Raw genomic sequence first — 19466 nt, forward strand, 5'->3', positions numbered from 1 at the left:
CTTAGTCTTTAATTGACGTAATTAAGTGTTTGCTTTTGAAGACTTTCAGTCCCACACATTAATTCTGACCACTGACTTTTTGCAAAGTCCGAGACCAGAACGGGTCTAAACTGGGGTCGAAACCAAGTCAAGATGAAGACAAAACAAACCTGTGCTGACTTGTCTCATTGTTTCATAGTGACAGTCAACCATAACATGACGGAGTACAGTCCAGGATTCACACTGAAGTTTGTGATGTGAAACAATGGAAGTTAACCGACATGTGGTGATGGTGTTGACATCGACTGACAGCTGAACCTCTGACACCAGAGGAGCCGGTAAACACACAAACACACAAACAACCAGACAAAACAAAAACTGTAACAGACGAGACCAGTGGCTGAGACAGAGTCAGAGACACGAGCCTGAATATGGATCAAATCCAGGTCACGACTGAGTGAAAATAGGTCTGAAACCAAATTGAGACCACAACGGAAAATTAAAGGAAAAAAACAAAAACCAAAAAGAAAACATTTCTTCTGCACCCTTCCTCTGGATTTAGACACGTTTTTGCATTGTTTGCTAAAATCACAATAAAACTCATTACAATGCTCTGGACCTGCAGTGACACACAAAGAAAAATAAGAATCATCAGCTAATAAATGATGAGAGCAGCCGCCACGATGGGCCCAGATATAAACACACACACACAGATGAAGCCGACTGGACTGAAAAAGTTCCAACACTGATGAGACAACAGAAGAAACACGAGGTAACTGAGACCAGACCGTACGACAGAGATGCTAAAAACTGGGTCTCAAACTAAATCAGGTGTGAAACCCTCTTCATGTTCCCCCGGAGGTTTCAGTGTTCTCAACACAAAAGAGAAAACAATCCTGCAGCATCCAGTTCTGTTCTGTTCTGTTCTGTTCTGGGACTATAAATGTAAAGTTTGTCCTGAGGGAGGCACCGGAGCCAAAGCCACGATCACTCGCTGCGTTTTCAGTGTGAATGTGCTCAGTGAATTTAATGGCCGTGACATCATGAGAATAAACGATGTGCAAACTGAGCGGCGCTGGAGGACAGTCATGGTTTCAGTGAGGTTCACCAGCTGCACGAAGGCGGAGCAGCTCGCTCTTCAGGGAGGAATTAAAACTCATTGGGCAGCAGCTAACACACATCACCACCACCTGCACCACCCGCCGCCTGCTCACAGCGCCGTCGCAGACCGGCCACATCCAGGACCTGTGTGACCTCCTGCCCTCAGGGAGAAGATACAGGTCCAAGCAATGTCCACCAGTAACAACCGAGCCCACAGGTTGTAGGTCAGCAGGTCACTATGACCCAGAGTTAGGTTCTGTTGCTAGGCGACATCTAGTGGTCATAGTAATGATGACAGGAGCAAAGGGAAAAGTGCGGTGACGTAGTTTATAGAGCGACAGAGTCCACGTCAGGAGGAGGTTGGGGTGGATGGACAAAGATCAACAAAGATCATCTGTTGAGGAAGAACTTATTTTAACCCAAATCACCATCTGTTCCTAAACCTAACCAAGACATGACTGTTATTATAGTAACCATGGTGATGAAGGGCGGTACGCTGCTGTTGGTACAGTCTGTGTGTTTATTACTGTAACCATGACGACAGAGGTCTGCCGCCATAGGGCTGGTATTTCAGGAGACACTGCTGTGGGTCGTGTCAGAGGGTTGTCGGTTGTTCAGGTTGGGGGAGTTTTTACATTTATTGTGTAAATAAGTGTTGACTTCCTCTTAATGTTTTATTTTGTTTTTCACTCTGGGCTCTGGGATATGATTGAGAGGTGGTCAAAGTACGGTGGCTGAGATGGGCCTTTTCTTGCTGCCTTTCTGAAGCACTGATGTTCGATGATGTATGACGTACGTGTTCATCACATGTCACAAGACTGACGTTAGTGCTGTTGGTCAAACCTCACTGTTCACATTAACTTTAACAGTCTGGCACCTGAGTGATCTGATGCTGTTCCACAGACTTGTTGCTATGTTGCAGTTTATGTTTGTCCAACACAACCAGTCGGCGGGTGCTGTGGTGCTCGGCTTGTTGCTAATGCTCTCACCAACAACACACACCCTCTGTGTCTGGTGAATTATCTCTCTCTTCCTGTGAGGGAGCAAAACAAGTCTAAAAATCCTGTTTGAGAGGAAGGATCCAGAAATGCGTCACATGTTTAAAGAGAGAAGATGAGGTGTTGGTGTCCCCCACATCTCATCAGCTGCTCCTCTCATCCAACAGATGATCAGTTATTAAACACAACTTCACTCTGGTCATGAGTCAAACCAGAACAAAATCATTTCACCAACAATTTTCAGGTTCGGTCAAACCTGCAGCAGTTTTCTCCAGAGCTTCACCTCAGGTGTGTTTTCAGACTTGATGCGACACCTGTGTTGTGTGTCTGTGTTTCGTGTGTGAACATGTTGTAAGATGTGTCTGTCTGTGGCTTTGACAGCAGCCAAACCAAAACTAAACATCAGGTGTTTGTTATAGATTCACATCATACAGTAGATTTCAGGTAAAAGCTCAGAGAAACCGAATGAAAAGTGGTGACTGCTTTGTTGTGACATCACAAAGTTGCAGAAGTCCTGACGGCTGGTTTTAAGGCTCAGTTTCTGAATACAGGCTGTGTGCATTTCTCTGTGGACTGAGGCTTTGATACTTTCACAGTATTAATATAGAACCTAGACCTGCTTTATAATCACAAACACATGGACATCTACCTTTAGACTGGATGGAGCTTTAAGTTTTTGTGTATAATCTGCTCATTTGATGCTCTTCAACAGAGCAGAGGAAAAACCTCTGGAGCTGCTGAGTAATTAAGTCTTGGTTTAGATAATGAAGGGAAGGTAGAAATACACACACACACACACACACACACACACACACACACACACACACACACACACACACACACACAGGATGATGTCAGGGTAGGAACAGTGTGTCAGACGAGATCAGACTTGGCATTCTTATCTAAACATCGACAAAGAAAGAAGTCGATATTCTTTCCCGTGGAGGAGCGGGATCTGTTGCCATCCCGAGACTCCGCCGGGTTCACTGAGAATTGAACGTCAGATTCTTACAGTGTTTGTCATGGAAATAAAGCCTGGTGAGAATCTTTGCCCTCTCAACGCGGCTCAGGATCCTGTTTGATTTATTGGATGTCATCTGCATAATTTTCAATACGAATTATTTCATTTGGATTTGTAACAGAAATGATTTAATCTCTGTGTGATTCATCCTCACTCAGTCATTAGTGGTTTTTAAAAGGCGTAGCGTTCATCTGAAAATAGCGAACCTAAATCCTAAAATTTCTTTCCAGCTTCCTGTTTATGTTTCAAAAATCTATAAAAATTGTTATTCCAGGCTCAGATTTTACTTTATGACAGAGACCATAGTTAAAATGACCCAGCAGAGGACAAATCACTTATCCTTCATATATCTGTGTTTACTTTAATGTTTCAAAAACTGTATTTCTGAGACTATGAGCTGCAGGTTCAGTCATGGAAACATGAAAGCTGCGCTTAAACCAGCGTCCAGTGCAGTCAGTGAACTGTAACATCATAAAACTCTACTGTAATTTACTGTTTATGGCGTCCAGACATCTCCTCTGGGGCTTTAAGTCAATTTCACAGATCATTTTTTGTAGAGTCTGTCATGGAAATGACAAACTGTCCGGTTTGTATTTAACCTGCCACAGTGAGTTTTCCCACCAAATACAGGACCCAGAATCCTTCAGTAACATCGCTCTGTGTTCGTGCACCATCTTCAAAGAGCCGAGAAAAACTTCAGAGCACATTCTTTAACTGTGTGGTATGAAGACTCTGTTTGTGCAGGAAGGTTTCTGGAGGTTAGTTTGAGCCATGGTTCAGTTTTAAGACGGAACTTAGACCCTAACGAGTCAGCAGGGAAACTAATTAAGAGGTAAAAAAAACCTAATAAAACTGAAACAGCTTACATTAAACTCTTAATGACATAGCTCTGCTCTTTTGGGATTTTCTTTCTTTTTGAGAGTGAGACGTTCAGATGGATCTCAGTCTGTGTGTTGCCTCAGAAACTCAGAAACAAGATATAGCAGGTTGATCATTGAGCTGTAGACGTGTTGGTAGCTTCATTTTTTACCTTTGGACAGAGCCAGACTTCATGTCTTTAACCAGAGCTGCTGGCTGTTTGTTCATATTCACAGATGTGACAGTTTCTTAACTCTACACCAGGAAGTGAATAAAAGCAAATTCCAAAATTTCAAATTGCTCCTTTAAACATATACATTTTATGTATTGATTTTATAGTATTATAATATTGATCTTCCTTGGTAATTATTTCTTTTTACATTTCAGTTCATGTACAGATTAAAGGAGCTAGCACATTAGTAAGTTCTGCTATTGCTACATAGCTAATGTTAGCATCTACAGCTGTTTAAATACCAGTCTTGCTTTAGAGGTTATAATACGTCCTCTGAGCAGCTGCTTCTTCAGGGCAGCCTGAACTGACTCAGTACCAGAAACTGATGAGATGGGCCAGGGCTAGCTGGTTAGCATGCTAACTACAGTGGAAGAAATTGAGTAATAACAATAGAAGAAAAACAAGTGGGATGAAGTTTGATGCTGAACTCACAACGTTTCATCAGGGATGCTCATGCTAATGTTAGCTATGTAGCAATAGCAAAGCTTCCAAATAGCTAATAGCTAAATAGATAAGAAATAACATGTTAATTTCTGAGCATTAGAGCTGGTCAGTGGATTCGGGTCAGTGTAGATTTCCACTCGTATAAACCTATAAAATAATTTTTTTTAGAGCTTTAAAGTAAAGTGACACTGGTGTGGTGAGTTTTGGCATAAAGCAACTGTAATAATCCTCAGCTGATTTACTGGAGACCATCTGTGCTCTAAATCCATTTGGGTTTTTTTAAAGGAAATTTCACTGGACGTTTTTTTATCGGTGTTTGTGGTGGAAATGATTCCTGGAGCGGCTGAACTCTCTGAATCCTTGTTAAATTTATCGTTTGTCATCTTTTTGGGAGTTGATGGAAACAGCTGTACCTCCTGTTGCCATGGATACTCTGAAATGTCTTTTCAACGTGATCCACACACACAAAGACTGTTTGTCTCTTTCTCACAGCTTTAATCTGAAAACAAATGTACTATCTTGAGGTCAAAGGTCGCAGTGTTATGTATTTGATTATCTTGGACAGTGGAGGTTGTTTAAGGTGATGCACAACAGTTTTATGGTCCTGTCTGGAGGCAACATCAGCCCCTTTTTAAAACTCCCTGAGGACCTTGAGTAAATTTCAGGCCCTGTTTCTGGACTCTGTCCTGGGTTTCCCCCCCTCGTCTTCTCAACATGACCTGGTGGAGGTTTTGACCCCCTGAGCAGCTCTCAGAGTCCTGAACGAGGGAACGTGAGGACTCTGTGAGAACTCATTGGAGGTTGTTTTGTTATTTCAAGACATATTTGTATGTGTTTATCTATTTTCTGGCTGCCTTTTTTTTTCCAGGATGATTTTTCTACGTTTTTTTTTTTTAAATCTGTATAAACAACGCCCTGAGAGGCAAGTGTTTTCTTTGGCACTTGCCTTTCTGGGGTCTGTTTTCTCTGGTAGGAAATAGTTTGTTTTACTATTCATTTTTATTTTTACCATGTTACCACGTCCTTGTTTATTGTTCTTTAAAAAGTGAGTTATTAGCAAAGATGACAGACTATTCTTAATGTTTGTGTGATATGTAAAACTATTAATGCGTTAATTCTAAATTATTTTTTTGTTTCCTTTGTAGACCTTCCCTCCTGCAAACCTTCCCTGTAAAGATGCAACAAAGCTTCAGTGTTAAGCTTCTGAATTAATTAGCTTGTTTGTGTCAGCAGCTTCCACCTTGGCTTCAGTGCTCGATGGATTCACCTGTTCACCTGAAGTACAGACTCTGCTGACCAGGTGGGTTTCAGTCCACTAATCAGTGACGTAAAAAGCTGCCTCGCTCTAATTCACATGAGACACTGAACAAAGGGAAGTGAAACACATCCACTGAAGTTTTCAAGTTATCCCACAGCTCAACGACACCACTTCATCGCAGACCTGATCCAGAATCAGACTCACAAACAGGGTCCGTTCCAAATCTACACCTGTTCAACATCTCGTGTACCTGGCTGGTGAAGGTGATGTGGTAGGTCTCATACTGCACGGGAGGCGGAGTCCAGACCAGAGTGACTGATGTCTCTGTGATGTCCCGAGTGCTCAGCTGGGAAACACCTGACATGACTGGACAGAAGAGAGAGAGACACGGCTCAGATATAATCCATCACTTCTACCTGTGGATATTTACATGTATGTAATATTCCAAACATGTGAGTAAGACATAACTTTGATCAACATGCCTCTGTTTCCCTTTGACCTTTGGAGCTTCAGGGGGACCAGCAGCTGTACTCAGCTCGGATAAACAGCAGTTATGACAGATGATGGATAAATTCCTCTATGATGTGTTATTTTATATTGTGCCATTGAAAAATATCTTCACAGTGAATTTACAGAAACAGCCTGGAGATAAAGTCTGATGTTTTTGTTCATTCAGTGAATTAAATACCTGAAAGATTAAGTAACTACACATCGATGTAAAAATCAAAAGTCCAACATAGTCTCACTGCAGTCCTGCCCATTAATTTACAACTGTGTCAGAAAGGGTGTAATACAACCAGAGACACTGACCCTGGTACAGACTGGATGTCTATCACTGAGATCATTAGCAAAACAGATGCCTGCTGCTAAATTTCAGCACCACGTTATAATTACATCACTATTATATAAATTACTGCACTAATGAGTACACACCCGACAAGGCTGCAAATGATTTCTTTGTTTTATTCATATTTTATGTCAGATATATATATTAAGACAGGAACCAGGTCTCCTTTTCCCTTAAAACCTTTTTATTTTTTTATCCTGTCTCATGACTGATGATGATTGATGCAGTGGAACAAATGAACCAGCAGGCGTCCATTTGTGCTGCAGATCAGTTTCTTTCCTCTTTCCTTTTCTTCCTCTTTCCGTCTCACCAGAACAGAGTGATATTTACAAGTATCAGTCTTTGGCTTCCATCACATCTTAACCTGTGCGCTCACCAGCACCACATCAATCAAACAAACTGTTCAATCTGATCCGCTGTTTGAAAATGATACAGTTCAGACGGTGAGAGGTGGTTTTGTCGTTAAGAGTTGTTTTCAGGTTCTGGATGTGGGAGCCACAGGGGCCAGAGAAAGGCAGATGAATGTCTTAGAGGGCCACAAAAAGACAAGAATATAACAGATTTGAGATACCTGGATATTTCCCTCAGGGGCTGGTGGAGACCAAAAACAGAGCTAAAAGAGAGGAAATACTGGACACAAACACGTGTGACTGCTAGATGTAGAAATATCAGATTTATGAGGCAATAATTTAATAATAATACACATTTATGCTTATTTCCATACCACTACCACTAAGTTTTGTAAAACATAGGTAATTTCTCCCATTTTCAGTAGCCCTGTAGCGGCTGATGTGATGAGTTGAAGGCCAAAAGACGTCAGGATTTGCGAAACTGAGCTGAATTTGGCTGAAATGTAAAGGTTGTAATGTTGTTGTTTTTTCAACAACGTTTAACTGTTATATCTCAACATGAAGCAGCTCTTGAATACACTTTACAGTACTGTTGAAACGGTATTTAAATGTAACCTCAAGATTTTATAATTAAACCAAGCTTTGCTCAGCACTAACCAAAAAATATATCGTGTGACCTGCACATCACTGAGTCAATCCTCAACAGAGCAGGAGACTGAAAGAGTTTATCACACAGGCTTTTGAAGTTTCACTGTAAGAATCCTAGATATAAGTGTGTTATATGTCCATATTTGGAATTTGTATTTATTGAATACAGTATTTGTGCATATAAAATAAAAAAAAACATGCTTGTAAAAAGTATAAATAAAATCAATTAGAAATTTTAAAAAATTTCATATATTGACATATGTCTACACCCCATACAATTATGTATGTTTATGTATATATTCTTATATTGTAGACATATGTTACGTACATATATATCCATCCCAAAGCCTTTCAGTATATGATGATATTATGTACAGTAGGTCCAAAAGTCTGAGACCACTTACCTGGAATGGAAAGACGTTAACATATATAAACATATATTAACGCATATATAAACACAGGGAATTTTTATGTGTATGTTCCTTTAACAAACTTGCATATATGAATTAAATATATATTGTTAACATATATGGTTGCAACATGTTATACCTTATAAAAATTCATCATAAGGATGAATACAGGTTTTACTACGAGTATTTCACATATGTAAACTTATATCCTATACATCCTCTGGATATATATGATAATAATATATCCCCTTGTAGGTGACGTCATTTATTACATTTCTGTGTGGGGATCATTCAGACCTTCTGTCACTCTTTCACATGAACTGTAGCTCACTGTGCCACAGACTCGTGCAGAAACACGTGGCGTTCTGTGGCGCTGCCAACACGGCGCTCTCAGCCTGGCAGAGCCTCACCGCTGATGTATAACTGCACACAGTGAGGGCTGAAGGTGCAGTCGGTAATAATTCACAGATTTATTTTACTGCATCAGTTCCCCATAAAATTAGAGCCGAAAAATTCACTGCTGAGTGGGTCACTGACCAACAGACTGACGTCACATTCCCGTAAGTAACTGCAGAAAATCCAACAGGCATCACATACACAGTGGAGCGAGAAAGAAACAGAGATGTGGTAACTGTGGGGGGGGGCTCCAAACAACCTCACACATGCATTTAGAAAAATAAAATGTTGCTGGAATCTGATGGAAATTTAAGGCAGGATATTTCCCATGAACAATCCTTCTCTTCAACTTCAGCACAACAAAATGTACCATTGCTGCTTCCCATGTCAAACTGCTTTTATGTGACTTTCTGTCTTCAGCTTTTGGTTTTTTATAGGGAGGGGGGGCAGGAGATGGGCTTGACCTCATCAACAGGAGTTTTAGCAGCTGTGGAAGCTATAACAAACAAATCAACGAGCACTGATTTCATCAGGCTTCTTCATGTCTTCATCAATTTGTTGCCCTTTTCACCATGCAAAGGATTTTTGCAAAACCCTTTTTTTTTAATTTCTGGTGTCTCCATCTGGGTATTTTTGCACAAATTCCAAATGTGCACAAAAACAGGTGGATGGAAACGTACTTAACAGTTGCTGCTGTCCACTAATGTCTCTCTCCTTCTCATCTGGGATTTTGGGACATCCCTCCCTCGACTCCAATCAGAGGTCAGTGACATTTGGGAAAACACTTAACGCACACACACACACACACACACACACACACACGTGTCTGTCCTGCGTCAGCCTCAGGCAGCACAGAAAGCCATTACACAGCAGCCTGAGGGAGTTTTATGGGCAGCAGGTCTGTTAATGAAACAGTTCCGTCACCGGAATCACTGCAGCTTGAACCAGCTCCAAAACACACAAGCTTTAATACACTAACGTATCCTGGCAACAACAATGACAACAACAACAAAAAACAGAGCTGGAGGAGGTAACAACATAACTGATGCTACAAATAATCGCAAAGTGGATGGACATTTCTTCAATTCTGAAAGAAAGACTTAAGGTGACTAAGATTAAAATGCAGCTGTTGAATGAATCATGACAAACACTGACAGTTTGACCAACCCTCAAAAAAGTTTACAGCAGTTCAAAGCACGTTCATCAACAGCCTCCTCCCAGAAATGACAAACTGCCTCCTCTCGTGTGGTCGATCCATTAAGTTATTATGTGAGAAAATATTACACTGAAACAAAGCATGTGGGATATGCAGACTCTGCTTACATACCAAACATGTAAAGTGTTCCTGAGGTTAGACCTCCACCCCCCAATGAGGAAATGTGTGATTAGTTCCCCTGCAGCCTCTAATGGTGCAGAAAACAATAAGTAAGTAAATATAGCACTTCTCTATGGCAGCTGTCGCTAAGTGCTTTGTTGTAAAAAGTAAAAGCAACAGAAATAAAATACAGGTAAAATATGAAGGCAAGACTGAACAGGTGGGACCTGAGTAAGATTAAACGTTAAATTTAAAAGCTAAAACCCAGATTAAAAACACCTTTAGTTTTAGACCAGAAGCAAGGTACTACAAGTCCTCAATACAGGACCACAATGACCTGACAGTGATACCAGTAGGTGCCTGACCTGCTAGAAATGGCAAAGGGATCATAAGGATCTTTGATTGAAACCTGAATTTGATGTGGAGTAAACAGGAAGAAATCCAGACTGGTGTCACGTGACACCCTCAGACGACCATGGCCATGCAGGAATATTCTGGGCTGCATGTGATTCAAGAATTCCTTCCAAAGACCTACAAAGGGAGTCGTGTCAGCAAATGTCCAGTGACGACATCGACGCACATTCAAGTGATAAAACTCTCCAGTGGCCATATTGAGTTCTTACTCTTGTCCAATGGGAGCGAAGGAGGAAGTTGTGTAGTGTTGTTTTAGAGCCATATATCCATATATCATCTCACAAATCTTAACGAAGTATTTTTTGTTAGCCCAAACTACGACCTTTCTCTGACCAAGTCAGGTTTTTTTTGCCTAAACTTGACCAGTCTTTCGACTGGTGTCAGATTGAACTGAACATTTTTATTTTTGCAAGCAGTGAAAAAAGGTTAAAAAGAGGCATCAGATCAGAAAACACTACAGTGGTCCAGAAAGGACAAAATAAATGTACGAATGATAATTTTCATCTGTGTGAGATAAAACCAGCCAAAGATTCGTAGTGTCCCAAACTAACTAAACTACGCATCTGTTCAAAGAAGAAGCATAAACAAAGCATGGCCCAGAATGGAGCCTTGTGGTACCCCTCACATGAGGATGAATCATGTGACAGCTAATTTTGTTTCTTGTATGTTAAAGGCCACACTACCTCACCATTATAACTCACTGGATAGGCCAAATGTTGCTATAATAACATGGTTTTAGTTTGTTTTTTGTCTTTGCATATTGCATTGATCACTTATTTGCATATAGAAATCTAATCAAAGTGGCAGATATCATGAATGGACTGGATCTGATATAATTTTCCTGAAAATGTATCCAGATACAGATCACATGTTAATACCAAATGTAAATGGAGCTACCTCCACAAGACAAAGGTCTCTTTGAGGACTAAGTCTGATTTAGGACTCTGTGCTGTGGTGGGTTTGACTCACCTGTATCACAGTTGGGTCCGGTCAGCCCTTCCTCACACTGGCTGCAGTCAGGTCCGCTGAACCCTCGGCGGCACACGCACTTCCCCTTGACGCAGCGCCCTCTGCTGCTGCAGTTCTCAGGGCAGCCTCTGGCGGAGCAGTCCGGTCCGGCGAGGCCGACGTTGCACACGCACTTCCCGTTGACGCACTTCCCGCGGTTGCTGCAGTTGTTGGGACAAGCTTTCTCAGAGCAGTCCGCACCTGTGAACCCGTCCCCGCACACGCACTGCCCGTTAACGCAGCGCCCTCTGTTGTTGCAGTTTCCCGGGCAGGAGTTTTCAGAGCAGTCGTCACCGGTGAAGCCGCTGTCGCAAACACACCGACCGTCTGCGCACCGGCCGCGGCCGCTGCAGGCACTGGGGCATGTTCTGTCGGAGCAGTCCGGGCCCGTGAAGCCGCCGTCACAGACGCATTTACCGTTCACGCACCGCCCACGGTCGTTGCAGTTATCAGGGCAGGCTCTTCCGGAGCAGTCCGGCCCGGTGAAGCCAGGATTACAGACGCACCGCCCGTCAACGCAGCGCCCCCTTTGGTTGCAGTTCCCCGGGCATGAATTCTCCGAGCAGTCGGCGCCAGCGAAGCCGCCGTCACAGACGCATTTACCGTTCACGCACCGCCCACGGTCGCTGCAGTCGTTGGGGCAGGTCCTCTGGGAGCAGTCCGGCCCGGTGAACCCGGGGTCGCACACGCACTGTCCGCTCACACACCTCCCGCTGTCGTTGCAGTTTCCAGGACAGCTGGATTCGCTGCAGTCCGGTCCGCTGAACCCGGGGAAGCACACACAGCGGCCGTCCACGCAGCGGCCCTGGTCACTGCACTCGTTGGGACACGCGTCAATGTCTGGTTTGATGGAGCAACCTGCACCTGGAAGACAGGGAGGGGGGGACTGATGGGTCAAACAGAGTTTAAGGGAGGTAAAATACGGGGGTTGGGGTCATTTTCTAACCCTAGAAAATATAACTACCCCCTGTCTTGCCCTGCAGGCGCACATCTGGCCACCAACCTGGGTAGACCTGACATCAGAGTGTACACCAACAGCTGACACTGCTTGTGTTGGATTTATTTTGTGTTCAGTGACCAAATTCCAACATTTTCCAAATGTCTCAGGCCAATGAAAATGTAAAATACTGACATGAGAGAAACCAAAACCCAGCATCTGCTGAACATCACACTGTCCATTAACCAACACCGGGTCGTTTTCACCCAAGACTTAACGTCCATTGTCCAACATTAGAGTCATTAGAGTCCAGCTGGTCTGGAGCCTGAATGAATGACCAGGTTAATCTCCTGTTAGCATGTGGCCTGGTTTAGCGTTTGACTTTTATCATATATGTGACCCTGTGTTTATCTTGTTCCCTTGTTGCTCCTGTGGACACTGGGATATAATTACATAGAGACCTGATGTGATTGAGGAACCTCTGGTTTTACCCGTGTTGCTGTGTGTCCTTGGGAGATTTGCATGGGATGAACCAAAGCTGCTTTTTACCCAAATTTACTGAACGATTCCAGATTAATATTTCTGGAAGCATTTACATTGTAAAGAAACCTGTGTAGCTTCATCAGCCTTTCACTGATAATCTGCAGCAGCAGTGCTTTTCTTTCTCTTCTCATAAGAGAAAGAAAGAAAAGCACTGTGACTGACTTTAAGACAAATTCACTCAGGGAAATGAACATGACAATGTCATTTTTATTTTATTTTTATACATGTGTGGACTCTTTCTTATACAAATGAAAGTGTGTTTTGCATTAGTTTCTGCTGATAGTTTCTGATTCCTTCCATTTGACAAACAGAACATCTGCCTGGTACCAGATGGTCCCAGCGTACTGGGATAATTTAGATAATGTCAGTGATTAAAGTTCATTTTCAACAGGGTTTAATATTTTTCTCTGTTCATAACTTTTGACTGTGGTATTTTGAAAGGAATGAAAGTAAACAAGCACAAGTGTAAGAGTGGAGTTGTCCCTGATGTGAGTATCTGAAGACTGAATATCATCCTGAAGAGCCGTGAAGGTGAGGGGTCAGGAGACGATGAGAAAGATAACAAGAACGACAAAAACACTTTTTCTCTTTGTGGAATTGTTTAGATTTTTTCCTCATCTCTCTCATCTTCGCTCAGAGTGAAAAACTGGATCATTTTAACTCTTCAGCCCTCGAAAAATGACGCTCACTGCACCTGTGGTCCTTCACAAACCAATTACAGTATCGATTTTAATTGAAATATTAATGTCTGTTTTTACTCCTCCCTCACATCTCCTCTCAGTCATATTCTCTAGACTACATGTCACATGACTTCTTTGTGTTTTTTAAATTGTTGATGTAACTCATTTCTACATGTGACAGTTTTGTTCGTCGTGAATATTTTCCATCTCATTAACATGTCGTGGTCGTGAGGAAACTGTCCCCACAAGTGAAGGAAGCGACAGCGCATGAATAGTAGTAGAGTAGAGTCACAGTAGAGTCCTGGCCAGTGGTTGTTGAGGTAACTGACAATGAGGATGATGATGATGATGATGATGGAGGATCATTGAAATGTGGCTTGAAAACTTTTCCTTTATCATCCTGCTTTAGTTTTTGGGGGGTGGAGGTCTAATCCTCACTAATGAGACTGTCATGCAGCTTTGTTTTGACTAATTGTGTGTGTGTGTGTGTGTGTGTGTGTGTGTGTGTGTTGTTAGGAGTAGGGTGGAGGGAAGTCTGTGTCTGAGATCACACTGGGCAGAGAGCTGAGGACACACACAAACACACACACACACACACAGCGTTAGCTCATGGCTTCAGCTGTGCCAGGCGGTAACGTGATCGCTCTGGGCTCCGTGTGATGAACTGACTCGAACATGAATCTGTCAGATTGTTTCACTGTCAGTCAGTTTCTCTCAGAGAGAATCACCTCAGCTCTGCAGCCTCCACACAAATACACTCACTGTTTATCCTGCAGAGGAGATCGTACTATTTAAAACACAGCATCATCATCATTATCCTGTAGCATTTAAAACTCTTCACATCAGCTCCACCTGATGCAGCTGCAGCTTTGTTGTAATATTAAAACACAAATAGACTTTTCACACTATGACACCAAAAGGTTTGAAAGAAGATTATTTTTTCTGAAAGTCTAGATTTTATTTATATTTTAGTTTCATGTTGATAGCTTTCTTTTTTCTTTTTTTTTTTAACATATAAAAAAAATAATGGACAAATCTGATGCATGTGTGTGGAGATTTTCAGGTGTCATGTCACATTTCAATGTTTCTTTTTTCTAGAACTGTAATGTGGGATATTTTGGATAAATTTGAGATATGTATATTATATATTGTCTGTGTGATCTTTGAGGTCAATTTACTTTAACTGTGAGTCGTCTGGAGTCACACCTGTCATTATAAAGGCTAATGACACTTCTTCATCTAATATCTCTATCCCATTACATTAGTTTACATTAGTAATGCTGGTTCCTGTGTGTGGGGTTTTTTCTTTCTTTTTTGGCACATTCACATTTTACATCTTAAACATATGATCACTTTATTATATTTTGTTCTTATTTTTGTTGTTTTGTTGTTGTTTAACTTTCTAAAAGTAAAAAGCTGTTAAACTGCAACATTACAGCTTTATTGGTGTTTTATGTATTTATTTTATTTTCTTAATGGAGTAAATGTTGGAATTTTCTCTCATCGTTTATATCATATTGTTGCTTTTACTGAAGAATCGAAATACTTAGGTACTTATATGTCTGGATATATGTATGTACACTATGTTCTTGTGCAGGCACGTTGCCCCCTGCTCGGCTCTTCTGAATGCATGGCAGTGCAGACGTGATGGGTGGATTCATTCTTCAGTTTCATAGTTTTTCTTGCATTGTTCATTTCTTTCTGATGTTGTGTGTGTTTACTTTAAAAGAGGAAGTGACTCATTTCAGGGCAGATTTTTAACTTTTCTCTATTCTCTCAATAAATAGTTGATCTGCTGCTTGATAAATGTATCATCTGTTGGCTCTGCAGAGGGGAGTCATGATTTATACATCTGTGTGTGTGTCATGGATGAGTTAGTGGAACAGGAGAAGCAGTAAAGTAATATTAACTCTTGTGATTGGCTGAAACAATGAGTCTGTTTCTCTGATGAAGAGTCAGAGCAGACAGAGACCAAAGATGAGACCACAGGAATGTTTCTATTTACTTATTTCTACTTTCATGTTTCTATTCATTTTTAATATGATTTTCAGAGGGGGACAAAGTACAGAGCTCCAGTACTTGAGTCACAGTCTGGATCCTCCTGCTCAGAGAAAGATGTTCAGTCAAATTTTTAATGCAGTTAGTACTGAAGTACTGCAGTACATGAACATTAGTTATGATCGACAGATGAAAAGTATCTGCAGCTTTTTTTTGGAGCAGCTCAGTGAACATCATCCATCTACTGTAGCTCCAGCTACAGAAAGCCTTAAAAGCAGAGAGGGGATTTTTCATCTGTAAAGTTAAGTCCAGTGTTTATCTGCCACATGTTGCTATAAACACATGCTGCACAGAAAAATAACCAGATGAAAGCCCAGATGTTGTAATGACTGTAAATCGGTGAAACATTCACAACAATAAGAGTCTAGACGTGGATTCTTCAGATCTTCCTGTAACCGCCCTCAAAGGAAACGCATCAGAGAGCTCACCCAGTGTGGGCAGGTTTGTGTTTGTATTTGTTGTCATGGTGAAGAGTCATTTTGATTGTTGTTACCTCTGATTAATATCATCATCCTCTCATGTTCAAACACAGGGGTAACGCATAGTTGTCTTGTTGGTTGCATGAAGATGGAGTCAGTGATGTTGTGTTTGCATGTCAGCAGAGTCATTTTTTAAACATTAGTTGCTCAGATCAACAGATTAATATTTACTTCTTGTCTGTCAATGATTTAATAACTTTCTTTTAAACTGATTTGCTGTGTGCTATGGCGACTTGAGGTTATTTGTATTTACAGCCTCAGCAGGCTGAGACAGACTCTCCTGGACGGCCTCGGAGAAGACATGAGTATCTCTATTCTGAACCAATTAACTCTTTGGATTCAAATGATGGAAAAATCACAGGACCCCTGAGGGCCCCCAGACCTCATTCTGAAATTTGATTTGATCATAGTGAACATTTCAGGTCCCAAAAACACATTTTTATGATCAGTTTCTCAGAGCAAACACCCATTTTGTGTGTTTGTGTTTCTCTCTGTGGTTTTCTCTCTTGGCTCAGTTGGGAAACCGTGAAGTCATCTCCAGCGTTTGAGGGTTAGAAACTCTTAAATTTAAAGATTTATAACGTGTCCACATGGGAGCCGTGAAAACAAGTAGTCGCCACAGCATTAATATTTCTTCAGCTGATATGAACATGTTACCAAGCAGCTGCTCATTCCCACATCCAGCAGTTACAGAGCCACATGATGATGCATGTGTCGTGGTGTTTGTGTCCAGTGTTCCCGCTCTTTTAGCTCTGTCTTTGGTCTCCACCAGCTCCTGAGGGAAACATCTGGGACCAGCTGCACAAAACACCTTAACTTTTCTACTTAAGTATGACACTTAAGGTTTAATTTCTCCTTATCTGAGGGGTTGACTGAAGGGTGTTGCACAGAATCTCTTAGTTAAGGAAAAAAGTTAAGTCATTTTACAACAGTGAAATTCCTCTGTTTCCATGGAGACTCATCTAGGACTCATCATAGCTCATCTTCATGTTTCTATTATGACCATTTGTTGTTATTATTGTCACCATGACAACAACAATTGTTTAATGTTGAGGAAGTACTTATTTTAACCCAAATCACCATCTTTTCCTAAACCTAACCAAGCCTTGACCGTTACTATAGTAACCAGGTAGATACGCCGCTCTCTGTACAGTCTGTGTATTTATTATTATAACCATGACAACGAAGTTCTGGTATTTCTGTGGACAGAAAGTTTTCAGGGACTTTAAACAGTAAGAAGAAGAAGCTGGTTTTACCTTTGCTCTCCTTGGAGGTGCAGCAGCCTCCCTCCGCTCCACATTTCTCTCTGAGCGTGGACACCTCCCTCTCCAGCCTCTCCAGACGCTCCCGCAGGGCAGCGAAGTCCGCCTCGCAGCCACAAGACCCAGACCCTGACCCGGAACTTGACGGAACCAGTCTGATCTTGTGGGTCAGGACCAGAGGAGAACCAGGGGCCAGGTCGATTTCTTTACCTGAGACAGAAACTGAACTTTACGAGCTGTTTGTTCCTAAATCTACTGTGAAACATGACATTTGTTGACAAAATGAAGAAGATTAACAACATCAACACAACGAGTTTAGTTCACTGTCCTAATGTCTTTACCTCCCTGGCTGACATCAGCTGAATCCCCCTGGTTGGCGCAGGCCTCAGAGATGACCACCTGTACAACGACAGTGGAAAAGGTCAAAGGTCACAGCTGTTTATTTTTTCATGTTTGCTCTGTCTGTGTCTGGATCTATCACAGTCCACATTTTAAGACAAATTGCACCTTATTTCAACAAGTCAACAAGTTTGTTTTGTATTTAGGAGATGAAGACATCACAACAGGACAAGCATGTGAATAATGGGAACCAGACATAAACTCCACTGTTTGCTTGGAGACTGAGCCTGTTGTTAACACAAGAGAGGGAACAGAAATATAAAAGTTAAACCTACAGGCCAAATGTTTGACATCCGTCCCATGAAGCAAATGAAAACCCAGTTTATTTCCAGGTTTAAATATCCTCGGTCATGTGATTCATGATGTTTAAGCTGCTGTGATATTATTGATCCGTGTGTATGGTCATGTACGTTCAGCCTCTGACTGCAGCCACCATGTTTTGTTGGTGCGATCAGAAGTGGGCCTTTGCTGCCCCTGTAACCACCCTCATCAGTGATGTCATCGTGTACTGACCCACCCTGGAGTACACCTCGACATCACTGCAGCAGGTTGACAAGCTCAACCACTAGAGGTCAGCAAAGGACAGAGTTTTAGGGGGATGTTGTGTTGCTCTATGAAACACACAGATAGGATCTGGTCTCAGTTTTAATAAGCTAGTTTTGGTGCTTGGGTCTTAAATATCTGATGTCAATAATTAGTTTATAACTGGTATTTATCACTTATTCACCCCTGTGAGGGAAACTGCTGGATGACAGTTGTTTTAAGTTCCCATTTTTAGCCTTTATGAGCTGCTATAAACTGTGAAATGGTTTGTAATAGACAATAATGTGGTTGCAAGAAGATGTAAGTGTTTATTAATGTAGTTTGTTGTTTGTTTTGGGGGGGGGGGGGTTGAAGGGTGTGTCAGCAGTTTTTATCACTCCCTTACCTTGATGGAGTCCTGCTTGGTGGCCCTTGGTGACCTGTGACCCCTGACCTGAAGCTCCTGAGAGGTTGATGGGGTCAGGAGGGCCGGGCCAGCCAGGAGGAGGATGAGGAGGAGGGAGGGGATAAAGGGAAGCATCACTGGGGCCGGACCAGGAAAACAGTCCCTCTGTTTGTTTAGGAAAATGAGGGAAGGGAAAGATGCTGGGCCTGGGTCTGCTCAGGAGATCTGAGCTGACTGAAGCAGTTTGTGTGGTCGAACCGACGCTGATTGTTTCCAAGATTTTCAGAGGGTTTTCAAAGATGTGGAGATTAGTAGCTGGCGCGCTGCAGGTCTGAGGGATCTCCGTCAGCTGCTGTCTCTGCGTTTCACTCAGACTCCACACAGGTGATGAGATCTGCTGGTTGTTTTTTCCTCCTTCTTCTCCTTTGGATTTCAGGGATTTTCCCCCTGAAACACAGAAAGAATTACACATTTAAACCCACCTTACATTTCACGTCAGCTCAACAGACTCCACTTTGGTCACAATTAGCAGAAATGGGGCCATTAGCTGTTTATGGGTCTGTCAGTGTAGCGTGTCAGCCAATAAACCACAATGGAAACAGTAACTGGGTCTGAAAGAGTAATTTGTTATCCTGCAGCCAGTTTTCTAACAGAACCACCTCACAGGTTGGTGGCACATGGGTCAGACCAAAGACCATTTTAACTGCTGGATATACTCTAATTGGTTATTTTGGGCAATTTGGCACAGTTCATAAGGAGTTTTTCATAAAATAAACTCCATGTCTTAGGTCTTAGTTCTTTCTGGCCCTGACTGGTTTGGAATTTCCTTAAACACTAAAGGGCCAAAACTAAGTTTAAATGAAGTTGGTTTGTTGCTCAGAGTTTTTTAGATGGACTAAAT

At 41.9% G+C, this 19466-nt stretch overlaps 1 protein-coding gene across 5 annotated transcripts in view; it reads right to left on the reverse strand.

Annotated features, from left to right (window-relative positions):
- The window catches only part of LOC139633676 (tenascin-like), a 46897-nt gene that overhangs the window by 22529 nt on the left and 4902 nt on the right, over positions 1-19466 (reverse strand). For all 5 annotated transcript variants that reach the window (XM_071499500.1, XM_071499504.1, XM_071499502.1 and 2 more), the window contains exons 2-6: positions 18566-19012; positions 17580-17637; positions 17233-17448; positions 11241-12143; positions 6142-6257 (exon numbers count right to left, since the gene is read on the reverse strand). In XM_071499500.1, coding sequence (XP_071355601.1) covers positions 6142-6257; positions 11241-12143; positions 17233-17448; positions 17580-17637; positions 18566-18700 — 1428 coding nt within the window. In that variant the 5' untranslated portion in view covers positions 18701-19012. The remainder of the gene's footprint in view (positions 1-6141; positions 6258-11240; positions 12144-17232; positions 17449-17579; positions 17638-18565; positions 19013-19466) is intronic.

The sequence above is a fragment of the Trachinotus anak genome, unplaced genomic scaffold (genome assembly GCF_046630095.1).
Source record: "Trachinotus anak isolate AG129_WGS33_773 ecotype Australia unplaced genomic scaffold, CSIRO_AGI_Tana_v1 ptg000016l, whole genome shotgun sequence".
In the NCBI taxonomy this organism is placed as follows: domain Eukaryota; kingdom Metazoa; phylum Chordata; class Actinopteri; order Carangiformes; family Carangidae; genus Trachinotus; species Trachinotus anak.